Genomic DNA, 13,611 nt, shown 5'->3' with positions numbered 1-13,611 from the left:
TCTCCTCCCTTTCCTGGCCTCTGTGGGTACCAGGCATGCATGCAGTGCACTTACATATATTCACGCACAGCATCCATACACATAAACTAAAAATAAAGAAATCTTAAAAGGGGAATATTATATACCATGCTAGTGTCCAGCAAGGATTAAAATATAGAAACTCCCACCAAATACCATGACTCTTCTATCTATTGGCATCATCATTTAATTTCTTTTACATACAGTAGTTTTCATAAGATTAAATAATTAGTACATTCAAGGGGTGTATTTATGTCTACTTTCTATTTCTGAAACCAAATGTTGAAGTAAGATTATCACTATACTAATATAAAGTTAGGAGAAAGAGAAAAATGTATTTTGAGGCATGCAGCAATTTCATCGGTATGTGTTTTTATTTGAAACAACCAGCCCACATTGCTATCTGGTGACATTTTTCATAAAAAATAAAGGCTCCTAATTAAACATCTTTCAAAATGATGGGTAAAATTGTTAATTATTCTTTCGTGCTGTAGATAGTATGCTTAGGTATTTGTCAAAAAGTTGCATATATTGCTAACCTCTATGTATTTAAAGTCATTTAAGCCAAAAAGATAGAAGGAAACACCCAAAGCCAGGTACCAAATACCAAAACAGTTTATAGTCTTTTGAATATGGTATTTCACCCAGCCCTTTTGCAGGTGAATTTTAAGAGGTTACCTGGGTTTTTGTAGATTTTTCAGACTAGTAACTAGCAGAACTGGGTTTTGATTCAAGACTGTTTCCTTCAAGGGCTCTTGTGTTTCTCCCATCCAGCATTTCATGTCTACATGTTTCTTTTCTCTATGATATGATTTAGCCTTTTTCTCCCTCCCCAGGATAATACCCTTCAAGCTGAATGGCTCTCAGCAGATGAATTCACCACCACCAATATTACACCACTTGATTTCAGCTCTGGTCCTCCCTCAGCCACTGGCAGGGAACTCCGGTCAGAAAGTGCTTTGGGTGATTTAGGGTCTACACCTAAATTAGCCTCTCCCTCGAAGGTGGTCCTCAGTTCTTCCCTGGAGGTTTTAGAGGGTAGCAGCTTGACTCTTCATTCTGTTACCCCAGCAGTGCTTCAGATTGGCTTGCCTGTGGCTTCTGAGGGAAGGACTTCTGGATCTTCCGTATTAGAAGATGGTGAGAAACCTTAATCGCTTTTCATAACTTTACCGAATTGGAGGGCAAGAGCTTCGAAGAGTTTATCATGAAGAGGAAAACATGGTAGCATTCACTAGGGAGCAAATGTCTTGGGAAATGTGTACGAGAGAAGAAAAAAAAATCAGATTTGAGAATTAGTCAGATTGGAAAGTAAAAATTATTGTATCTTAAGAAATGGACTGGGGTGGAGATCAACTAAAAGATATTTTGAAGGTCATATATTTTGAAGGGTATAAAGTAAATCAGTATAATTACTACTAACAGTGAACTTTACCTGCTTGAATGTAGTAAACGGCATCAAAGAAGATTATTCTAGTATGTCCTAATAAGATTATAGGGGAAACTCTAAGGATTTTAGGTTATAGTAGTATTGAGAAGAGGAGATTATAAATAGAGGTGGAAATAAAATAGTTTATCCTCTAGATCAATGGTTTTTCAACCTGCAGGTTGTGAGAATGATCCTTCCACAGGGGTCACCTAAGAACATCAGAAAACTTAGATATTTACATACAGTTCATAACAGTAGGAAAATTACAGTTATGAATTGTCAGTGAAAATAATTTTATGGATGGGGTCACCATAACAAGAGGAACTGTATTAAAGGGTTGAAGCATTAAGAAGGTTGAGAACAATTGCTCTAAATGTTGTGGGACGCACTGCATGTGTGAAAGAGAAGATGAATAAAGATGTCAAGAATGGGTCTAGAATTTTGAACATGAGGGAAATATGAAGGATGAGGACAATAAACATAGAAGAGAAAGGGAAATATAACTTCCAGAAAAAATTCTCCATAAGTTTCCAGTGGATTCAATCTATGTTTCTTAATATGGTTAATATGGTTAATTCTTTATTTTCATTGGAAAAAATGCAAGAGCATGAGAATCATTTCAATATTTAAGTCTTTACCTCAGAGAAGTGGATTGTGCTTATGAATGCTTGTCCTATTCTATGAATTTATGATCATATCTTCCTGTAATGTAGATATCAAGTCAAGTGCTTGAGGATTATTCCAATAATTAAGACTTCACCTCTGAGAAGTGGATTTTGTTCACGAATGCTTGTCCCACACTATGAATGTATGATCACATCTTCCTGTAGTGTAGATATTAAGGTCAGCCACTGTCCCTGGTAACTGGAGAAAGTAGCTAGTTTTATTGGAGAACTATGGTTTCATTTTGTAGATTAACTAATGGAAAGCACTGTGCTTTTTTAGGGCTAGCCAATAGTGAAGAACCAGAAGATGCTTCTATGGATGTATTGCCTTCAAGCTCATTAGTTCAACCTGTGCCAAAAGAAACAGTACCACCCATCGAAGACTCTGGCATGACTCTCTTGACATCCTCACCACATCTGACCTCTTCTGTCATAGAAGACCTTGCTACAGACATAGCTACACCTTCTGGCTTGGACTCCTTGGCTTCCAAAGTCACAGACCGGTTGGATGTGAGCCCATGGTTTCCAGACACCCCCGAAGAAAAAGAGTTCACTTTTGAAAGTGGTTTGGGTTCTGGGTCTGGGAAAAATGATGATCTGACTGCTTGGCCATGGAGTGAGACTTCATTAGAGAAGACCACTGAAACATTGTCAAAGTCATGGCCTGAAGATGAGTATGCACTCTTGCCAACTGAGACTATAGAAAAATTACATATAGATGGCAGAGTAGATTCCACAGGACAAATTATTGATCCTTCAGAACATAGACAGAGTGATACATCCATAAATTTTGCAGAGGAAGAATCCCTTGGCGGGTCTACTATGCCCATCTTTGTAGAATCTGCAACTCAGTCCACATCTCTATTTCTTTCCAAGCATACAGTTACCAAAGCACCCTTTTTACTGGCAGCTATAGCAACCTCTGCTTCTACTGAGGAAACAGATGAAGTGACTACCCTGATAAAGGAAGTACAAACAGAGTCATCCAGTCACAAAGGGCTTCACAGTGAGATTTCTGTGAAGCCAGATATGCAGCCTGTGTGGACCACATTGCCAGAATCAGATATAGTTTGGGCAGGAACTTCTTCCTTAGGGAAATTGTCCAGGGACACACTGGCAAGTACACCAGCGAGCACTGACAGCCTGTGGTTGAAAGCTTCTGTGACACAGTCCACTGAATTGCCTCCAACAACCAGCTCCACCCAGCTGGAAGATGAAGTAATCGTGGGCGTACAGGATATTTCATTAGAACTAGATCGGGTAGGCACAGATTACTATCAGCCTGAGCTAGCACAAGAACAAAATGGCAAGGTTGGTAGCTATGTGGAAATGGCTACAAATGTTCACCACACAGAGATGCCTGTGGTGGCTCAGCCCACCAAAGGAGGTGACATGATTCACACCCAGACCGAAGGAACATTGGTGGTTTTCTTTAGCCTCCGAGTGACAAACATGATGTTTTCAGAAGACTTGTTTAATAAAAACTCTTTGGAATATAAAGCCCTGGAACAAAGGTTCTTAGAATTGGTAAGCACAGATTGTAAAACATGAGCATTAGTAAATATTATGTGAATCCCTCCCCACCCTCAGCACGTTAAGTCAGAGTCCAGAGGGGTGGTTTTCCATGCCCATTGATGCCTGTCATCAGGTGGCATCATGGCTTTGGGATGACAGGAGAATAATTAGGCAGGCGAATTCAAGAATTAGAAACATAAACATGGCATCAGGATGATGTGACAGGTTAGATGCTGAAGATTATGTGGCAGGAAATAAAATATGAAAGGAAATTTCAAACCCATCGTGAGGCCCATCTTTTGTGGATGCTCATATCTTCATTGCTGAGGACCTTCAGTGAAACGGAGTGAATAAATTCTAGGCATCTAAAATGGTTTATGAGTTTCATAACATTTCTAAATGACATCATGACAATCTCATGATATTCATAATTTATGCAATCAAACCATCCCTATTTATTGACTTTTAAGTTGGTGTATAAACAAGGTTTTCATTATGGCATTTTATACAAACATATCATTGTGCTTTGTTCACATTCTACCCTGATTTGCATGCCCCTGTCCATCACCACCTTCCCAAATAGGCCTCTTTACTTTCTCCTGCAGAGACAGAAGGTTTTGCATTTTGTTGAATACATACTAAAGAGGAAAAAAGAAAAACCTCACAGGAACATTCTTTTTGATTGCTTTTGTGTGTTTATTGTCTTTCTGGCATGTATTCAACAAAACGTTAAGTGTTGGCAGTAAACATAACCGTTTTGTCATTTGCAGCTGGTCCCCTATCTTCAGTCGAATTTGTCAGGGTTCCGGAACTTAGAAATCCTGAACTTCAGAAATGGCAGCATTGTAGTGAACAGCCGAGTGAACTTTGCCGAGGCTGTCCCTCCAGATGTCAACGATGCCATGTATCTGATTCTGGAAGACTTTTGTACTACTGCCTACCAAACCATGAACTTGGATATTGATAAGTACTCCCTGGATGTGGAATCAGGTAACCATAGTGTCTATCATTTAAAGTTTCTTAGTAGAATCCAGTCACTATTCTTATGTGTTTTCTTTTTCATTGATTCTTGTATAGAGAAAAAGTTGTGTGTTACACACAGTCCCACATCTTGAAAATTAGCAAAATGAGTGCTTCAAGGGAATCTCAAATATTGAGGAGACAATGGCACCTTTGTTGTTTACCTCCCATTCCGTTTTCTACACATTCTTCCAGGTCTCTTTCACTTATCCATTGGACCTGCTTTTGCTTTGTCTTATGTTGCCATGGCCCTAAACGTGTCCTTTCTTCTTCCAAATAGATGATATATATTTTAAGTTTCTATATTGATTCCTTTTAAGTTTTATGCAAATATCTCTGCAGTTTTGGTTGTGGTACTCTTTGTTGAACTTGGGCCTTCCCACATGCTAGACAAACCACCACTGAGCTGTATTCTCAACCACCTGTTTTACTTTTGAGACAGGTTCACCCAAGTTGTACAAGCAGATCTCACATTTGCAGCTCCTTCCCTGTCTCATCCTTCCAAGCAGCTGGGATTACAGACCTGAGCCTCACACCACTGCCTTGTTTCACTCTCCATGTTTCTCTGTATTGACCAAGCATCTCTCAGAAGTATTATTTAGTTGCTTGACAATCCCTGCTTGAGTGTATTTGAAATATTCTATGTGCACTAAATTGAAAGTATTCTGAGTGAACTCTTATTTTGTGTATCTTTCTACTCATCATTTAATCTATGCTTCTCCATCTCAACCAGAAACCTTAAGCCAGAAACCTAGGAAAATCAGGTCACTGTTGATTTTGTAGTTCCCATCACCCCTATTTCAACTGTTCACCAAACTTATATTGATAATGAGTTATAAAATATCCCAAATACAGGCTCTTATCTCTATTGCCATGGTTACTAGTCTATCCAAATGAATACCATGTCTCAAATGGACCACCGCTTCTACTTCTGTAGCTCCTCTATCTGCCTCTTCTCCAGACAGCATCCCTAACACTCTTTGTAAAGCAAAGATGTGTTTTAGATGATCTTACATGGCTGCTTTATGTATATCAATGGCTGCCTGGTTCACAGCCATATAGCTGGGTCTCCTTCTTCTTTCTCAGTATTGCCCAGTGAATCTAAGCTTTTGGCGTACCGTATTCCAGTCAAATTGTGTGTTTCAGTTCTTCAGATACTCAGATCTTTCTGAGGCCTTAAAGATTTTGCATATTACTAACCTTTGCCAAAAAATTTCCCCTTACCAGTTCGTTTAGGCTTAGGTTCAAGTGTTGCTTCCAGTGATCTCCATACCCTACACTGGAGCTGTCCCGATATGTTAATATTTCTGTAACATTATGTTTCTTTTGTCTGTAGAGCATAGCAGAGTGTCACCTTGTGTGGGCAGTCCTTAAGAACCATTTGCCAGCCAACTTTCCACGAGGATGTGGGTCTGTTGTAGTAAGCACTTAGTGGGAGCATAGCACAGCACTCTAAGTACCCAAGAGAGTATTCAGAAACACTGTGCACACACAAAAGGAACCACCGTTTTGTTTGGAAGAACTTGATTGCAGGGAATACCACTGGAACCTGAAATTTTATTTTATTTTTTTCCTTCCACATTCTAGGAGATGGTGTTTTTGTGTAGGAGTCACGTGGAATGTCTAGAGTCATATTTCAATAGTCCTTTTATTCCCAAACTGGTTTGCAAATGAGACCTGTTAAGGACTATTATTCATTCTAAGTGAGGAAAATGATTTAGCTAATCTCCCAATATTCAAATCTCTTGTCACGTGAGCTCTCTGAGGCTGCTTGCACAGTCTTTGCTGTGTGGTGTGTGGGAGAAGCAGTTATAATTTTGAAGGCAAGAATTTTTGCCTCCACTCTATCATTTATCATTTGCATGACTTTAGACAAGCCATTTGATCTCTAAGTTGCTCATATATTATTATATGGGCATTCTGCTATGTGGTTTATATATTTAATAAAGTGAGTCTCAGAACTAAACAAATATGTGAAAGTATTTGACTAGCTCTATGAATATGGGCAGTTACGACTAATTGTTGTTATGGTATTGGCACTCCCTTTCTACTTTCAAAGTTCTGGGGCTCAAACCTGGGCCTGAAACGTGTCAGGTAGGTAGGTGTTCAGCCACTGAACTATATTTAGCTCCTAGTCAACTTCTTTTTAAAAAGGATTGCAATAGAGAAGCACATTGCCTCACAGTATCTACTCTATAGAAAAGAGATTCTATTCTCCTCTTCCTCCTAAAGTAGCCACAAAATTTAAAATTTTCAGATAGAATTTATCTACTACATGTATATTTTAAAATATTAATGTTGTTTTATGTCAGCATTGGCTAAGGTAAGTATAACTTGTATTTCACCTAACTTTTTCATACTCAGTGTCTCCAAAATTTTTGCTTTTATTAATAAAGGAATTCTATGCAATATCCATTGTATCTGTTCCTATTTATAATTATGGGCCAAAATCAGATTGTTTTATGATTACAAAGTCACAAAGTAATTACTTAAATGTGAAGCAAGTACCTAGGGAACACACAGTGGTATCCTGCTGTGTAGTCTCCTATAGAAACTGCCTGTGCAGCTTAGGTAAGGTTTTCTGCATATCATCTTTAAGCTCCAGAACAGTGAAAAACATTTGCCAATTAAAAAATATTAATTTCTCTAGGAACAAAGATTGATCCTCTCTAGCTAAACTTCATACTTCCCTATTTAGATGTCTGTGATCATTTCCAGCTATTAGCTCTATATTCAATATCTGTGCTGTTGTTTCCCCATTTCCGTTCACCCATTGCTATATGGAAGGACATATGGTGGGACCCATCGATAGTTCATATCTTACATCACTTTTGACTGGTCATTGTCCCATTTTTTTTGTCCTTTTCTCTTACCCCATCAGTGAAACAGTAAGTTTCTGAAGACAAAATATTGTTCAGAATGGCCAGAGGAGGCACAGGGATGATTTTCTTTTGTGTCAGTAGTTTCTGCAAATCTAGACCATTCCCAATGCTACTCTAGGATATCCCCACCCATGAGGATGTCTCCATTTTTTTGTAGGCTCTCTTCTCATCCCATGGTCTCAGCCTGGGGCAGGCACACAACACCGTGTGTAGAGTAGAGGTGATGGTGTATTTTTATGGTGCAGGTTGTGGATTTTCCCATGGCACTTTGAGGGAGGAACTTTCTTCACGTATCTCAGTTCCTGGACTTTGAATTTCCTTGTATCCTCTGGTTTGTTTGATGCTTTAGGTGATGATGCCAACCCTTGCAAGTTTCAGGCCTGTAATGAATTTTCTGAATGTTTGGTAAATCCATGGAGTGGAGAAGCAAAGTGCAAATGCTACCCTGGGTACCTGAGTGTGGATGAACTGCCTTGTCAAAGTCTTTGTGATCTACAGCCTGACTTCTGCTTGAACGATGGAAAGTGTGACATTATGCCTGGGCATGGGGCCATTTGTAGGTATGTTGCAATTAGAGATTTTGGCTCTAAAGATTACATATACTTCCGAAGAAAGTAGGTTGACAGTATAATTGTAGGGCAATTACAATAATGTTTATTATGTCTGGCAATTAGATGGATACTGTCTGATTCTTATGTGAAGACTGGGTCACTCAATAGGCCTGAATCACATACCCACTAGGCTTATTTTAGGCTGCTAGGAAGTTGTAAACTTTTTTTCTGAATGTGTCAGACTGGGAGTACTTGGATTAGCTGGAGATCTTTGTATGCTAGTTTTAATGGGGATGACGAGATCATCACTATTCACATAAGATTTGTATGTAAGATCAGCATTTTACATGCAAAAGTACATAGAGAGGGGGCTATATTATTCTGATTGGATTTTATTCTTTTAAGATTTATTTTATTTTATGTGTATGAGTGTTTCCCTGCATTTAAATATTCATCTTATACATGTCTGGTGCCCACAAAAGTCAGAAGGTCCCCTGAAACTAGAGCTACTGATGGTTGTGAACTGACATGTGGATTCTAGGAACCAAATACTGGTCCCCCACAAGAGCACTAAGTATTCTTAACTGCTCATGAGCCATCTTTCCAGTCCCTTGGTTTTGTTTCAGTTTTTCCAGAGCTGAGGACCGAACCCAGGGCCTTGTACTTGCTAGGCAAGCACTCTGTCACTGAATGAAATCCCCAATTCCCATAGTCCCTTGGTTTTACTCTTTATGACTTTGTGCTCCTTGTAGCACATTGATTATTCAAGACTCAAGTAACACAAATAGTAAGGTTTTTCAAAGTGATGGCAAATGCATTTGCCTCTGAGTCTGAGATCTGTTTGTAAAGGCAGAACCATGGAGGGAACCGCAGACCCAAAAGTCATATAGACTGATGACCCTTTTCTGACCCCTGCCTTCAAAGAAACAAAAACAAACAAAGAATCCAAACACACTGACTTCCCAGCTACACATAACCACAGATACATGGCTGGAAGAGGAGGGGATGCCGGAATAATCAGGAGGAATGGAAATAAGATGTTAATGTGTGAATGTAAACACTGTCATGGCAGTGAAAATAGCTGGAGATGATTCAAATGCTTTTATGCAAAAAAAGTGTAAGGTTTAACTAGAAAACCCATGGCCATTAAAGTTTCCTGATAGAGAAATTAACATTATTCTGCAAAGCAATGATTTCCTTATTATTCTGGGACATTTTTGCACAAGTCTATTGACTCAAAACCTTGAGGATCTCTTTAGGGTGGTGAATGACATGTGTGGTGTTAAAAGCTATATTCTAGAAGCTGTTAGTATGTGTAACTGAGTGGCAGTTCCCTTCTCTTCCTGGGCATGTGTTTCTGTTATCTGTAGATGAGAAGGCTGATTGTAACATTTCTTTAAGCCTTTCATATTTTAACCAGACATTTAAAAACAGTTGTTTGAGATCTACTGGCCTATGTCAGGCATTGTGCACAGTCTTCGATCATATGCTCATTTAACTTGTATGTCAAGGTTTTCTTTCCCTGCTATGCTGGGAATGGAACCCAGGGTTTTATGTGTGCTAGGCAAGCACTCTACTACTGGGCTACAGCCCCAGCACTCCCTTCAAGTCCTTAGTGAAGATGTACATGATCAGAATTTATATATTCACCTTTCCATTCCGCTGAAGGTTCTGTTGCCTGTCATTTTGAGCAAAGTCATTTAGATCTTGAGGTTGGTGACTATTTTCACAGATGCCGGGTTGGTTCGAACTGGTGGTATCGAGGCCAACACTGTGAGGAGTTTGTGTCTGAGCCCTTTGTCATAGGCATCACCATAGCCTCTGTGGTTAGCCTTCTCCTTGTCGCTTCTGCTGTCATCTTCTTCCTTGTGAAGACACTTCAAGCTCAGAGTACCAGAAGAGAAAGACAGAGGCCCATCAGGTAAATAAGGAAAAAAAAAAAAAAAAAAAAGCTGGGTGGGGGCAGAGAGCTGTGAAATTGAATGAAAACATTTTCAAACTGGTGCCAGGTCTGAAGAAATCCAGGCAGTCTATGAATGAGATGTTAAGAGGCCTGGAGAGGATTGAACTGGAGTCTTGAGAGTTCAGGGATCGTTGTGACAGTGGGAGAGAAGAAAGTCCTTTTGCAGGAGATGGGTGGGTCTCTGTATTTTTTTTTTGAATTAGAAACAAGGTTGTTTTACATGACAATACCAGTTCCCTTCTCCCTCCTGTCCTCCCCTACCACTCCCCCCCAGCTAAAACCCTACCTATCACATATCTTTACTGCTCCCCCTGGATGGTGAGGCCTTCCATGGGGGGGGGGGTCATCAAAGTCTATCCAATCCTTTGGGATTGGCCCACCCGGGTGTGTCTTGGCTCAGGGAGTAGCCTTCTATGTGGAATGGGCTTGGGTGGGTCTCTTTGTAATTAGTGAGTAGACACGAGCCAGGTGAAGGAGGCCCACGTGAATGTCTTGGTGCACTGCTGGAATCCACAAGAGTTACTTTAGGTTAGTCTCCTCCACCTGCTCCCTAGCTAAGGAGACACCCCTTCTGGGGTCTTTCCTAGAGCATCAAGACACACTTTTGTCATTTTTAAGCTTTGTGTCGACTACGTTTTCAACAGACTGTGAGCTTATCTGGGGCAGAGGCCAACAGATTCTTCGACTCATCAGCATTTAGACAGGTCATGGCACAGAATCACTGCTCAGCAAATGGACCTGAATTGAATTCAGTTGAGGCTCAGGGCTTTTGGTCCTCCGGTATTTGAATTTTTTTTGTGAGATTTTTCTATGAGGTTACATACGATTATTTCATAGATGTTGCTCTGGAAATAATGAAGCTGTGTTTATTTAATGAAGTTCTATTCACCAGCAGTCATAGTTCCCAACCAACACTTATTGAGTGTTAGGTACTGTGGGAAAATGTGATGAATGGGACAGGATGCACTAATGACACCTGAGACTAATGTAGACATTTCTCATAGTTCCCCTGACTCCACATCTATGCCTACTTCCTTTTCCCCAACAGAAACCCTGTCCCAGAAAAATAGCCTTTCCCATAGTTGAGCATCCAGAGGAGCTCCTTAATCAATCATGCATTTCTTCCCGTGGCTCCAGCAGGCAGCCCGACAGCCTGTCATCTGTTGAGGATGCTGTGAAGTACAACCCTGCCTATGAAAGCCACTTGGCTAGATGTGAACAGTATGAGAAGCCCTATAGCCAGCATCCGTTCTATGGCTCTGCTAGTGACGAGGTGCTTGGTGGTCTGAGCAGAGAAGAAATCAGACAGATGTATGAGAGCAGTGACCTTTCCAAAGAGGTAGGAGACTTCCATTCTCATTGCTGCATTGCTGGTCCATGTGAGCATGTGTGTGGGCATGTGTGCATATGCACGGGCCTCAAGAGATGATGAAGAATCTTTAGGTTAGTTATTACCTGATGATATTGCTCAGAGTATGCCTACCCGGTGACTTATTTTTCCATAACTAGAAAATTCTCTGTCCTTTTTTTCATTCCTGTCTTAGGAATATATGTTAGAGTTAGAGCGGTTTACACAGTATCTATGCAGAAATAGCTTTCTTTTCTTTTTTGGTGGTGTTGGGACTTGAACCCAAGGCCTTGTGCATGCTAAGCAAGTGCTGTACCACTAAGCTACATGTCCAGTCTTAGTTCATGTAGTGTCTAGAACACTATAGGTGGAGCCTTCTCTTTTTTGAAAGCAGGGGTTTCTTTCTTCAATTCTTTCTTGGATAGCCCAGAAGCTAACAATTCCTTACAATAATTAGACACCCTTTAAAAGCCTGCTGGGGTTTTTCTAATGCATATTTTCCAATATATAGCCTCTTTTTCTTCTTTGTTCAAGGAAATTCAAGAGCGAATGAGGATTTTGGAACTGTATGCTAACGACCCTGAGTTTGCAGCCTTTGTGCGAGAACATCAAATGTAAGCATTGCAGCAGCTCCACCAGGCTGGGCCTTAGTGACCTTCCTTAAACTAAGGCTGCCAGCAGAAGCAAGTAATTACCACCCATGTGTCAGGGGTCTTGTTAATGACTAACCTTTATTAAACTCTTCGGAGTTTATGCTAATTCTTCAGAGTCCACAGCGATTATCTCATTTAAGTCTTCCAACGGCTCCATAAGAGAGATGCATCTTATGTGGAAAAAAAGGGAACCTCGGAGAGATGATTTTTACTTAAGAGATGATATTGACAGTAAGAAGCAGAGAAGATTAAAAATCAACTCACATTGACGTTGGCCTAGGGCCTTGAGCTACGTTATCATTTTTCTCTTGCTACTGTAGATGTCACCAGTAATCTGATGCTATAAAATGTCTTTCATGGGTGATTTCCATGGGGTGTCCAAATATCTCCCATACTTGAACACACTCTTCCATTTGTACCTTTAGAGACACTTTCAGTAGGCTTTGGACCACGTTTTATTAAAGCATGTCCCTTGCTTTTACTAGGCTTCGCTCTGTCTCTTTCCACTTGTTTTAATCATACACCTTGGGCAAGTATCTGTGATTCTCTATTTTAATTTTGTTCTCCAGGATTTGCAATCAGACATAAATTACAAAGATAAACTAGCCTGTAAAGAGAGCCCATGGGCAGTAGCTGACTGTGGTGTGTGACACAGCAATTTGATGTTGGTATTGGTTCCTTCTGGTTCCTCGTGGATGGGGTCCAAGCCAGAGCAATTCATATGTTTTTGTAAAAAATTAGGGTCAGAGGTCTTAAGCGGAACTCTTGATATACAGCTTCTTCACTCAGAACCCCTTCATGAATGATAGGACACATTGCCACCAAAGAAACTGACTAAGATGATTTTTTTTCAAGACTAGTTTTCTCTATGTAGCTTTGTAGATCAGGCTGGTCTCGAACTCACAGAGATCTGCCCGCCTCTGCCTCCCGAGTGCTGGGGTTAAAGGTGTGTGCCACCACCGCCAGCGAGTAAGATGATTTTTAAATGGCAATGCTTCTGAAAACCTCTCTGAGGTCTTGACAACCTCGCTTAATGCTGTCCCACCAACAATAGCAGTGCTTGCCTTTTAAATCAGGCCACCATTCATTTCTGCAGCACCAGCCAAAACAAGGCTCATCAATCTGTTTTAATAGTAGCCAGAGGAAAGGATATGAATGTGTTGCATTATTTCCCAAGGCCCTCTCTAAGTACTTCAGAGATACTGGCCTGAGTATCCTGAATGAAAAAGGTGGGATATATACCTGTAATCTCAGCACTCGGAAGGTTGAGGCAAGATGTTGGCAGGTTGAGGCCAGCCTGGGCTTCCTGGTGGAGCACTATCAAAACAATGAACAACTAAGTAAATAAAATGTATCAGATATAGGTTAAGAGAGTGAAAGAAAGGATTCATCTTAATTAAAGACTATGACTACATGCTTTTGTTTCTTCTGGTGGGATGTACAGCATTAAAATATATGTTAAAAAAACCCTATGAAACAAAGAGTTAATGAGACTATCCTCTGAAACTAAGGACAGTGGATCCAGACCCTATAGCCTTAAGAGCGATGCTGCACAGGGGAGGAAGGC

The 13,611-nt window shown here is 40.3% G+C and overlaps 1 protein-coding gene across 1 annotated transcript in view; it reads left to right on the top strand.

Annotated features, from left to right (window-relative positions):
• Window positions 1-12,009, top strand: part of Impg2 (interphotoreceptor matrix proteoglycan 2) — a 57,799-nt gene extending 45,790 nt beyond the window's left edge. The window contains exons 13-19 of the mRNA XM_035444531.1: window positions 855-1,158; window positions 2,393-3,639; window positions 4,398-4,617; window positions 7,879-8,089; window positions 9,813-10,001; window positions 11,181-11,382; window positions 11,926-12,009. Coding sequence (XP_035300422.1) covers window positions 855-1,158; window positions 2,393-3,639; window positions 4,398-4,617; window positions 7,879-8,089; window positions 9,813-10,001; window positions 11,181-11,382; window positions 11,926-12,009 — 2,457 coding nt within the window. The remainder of the gene's footprint in view (window positions 1-854; window positions 1,159-2,392; window positions 3,640-4,397; window positions 4,618-7,878; window positions 8,090-9,812; window positions 10,002-11,180; window positions 11,383-11,925) is intronic.
• Window positions 12,010-13,611: the final 1,602 nt, after the last annotated feature.

This window comes from Cricetulus griseus, chromosome 4 (assembly GCF_003668045.3).
Source record: "Cricetulus griseus strain 17A/GY chromosome 4, alternate assembly CriGri-PICRH-1.0, whole genome shotgun sequence".
Lineage (NCBI taxonomy): Eukaryota > Metazoa > Chordata > Mammalia > Rodentia > Cricetidae > Cricetulus > Cricetulus griseus.
The sequence above is the reverse complement of the archived record's forward strand: the minus strand, read 5'-3'. Positions and strand labels throughout refer to the sequence as shown.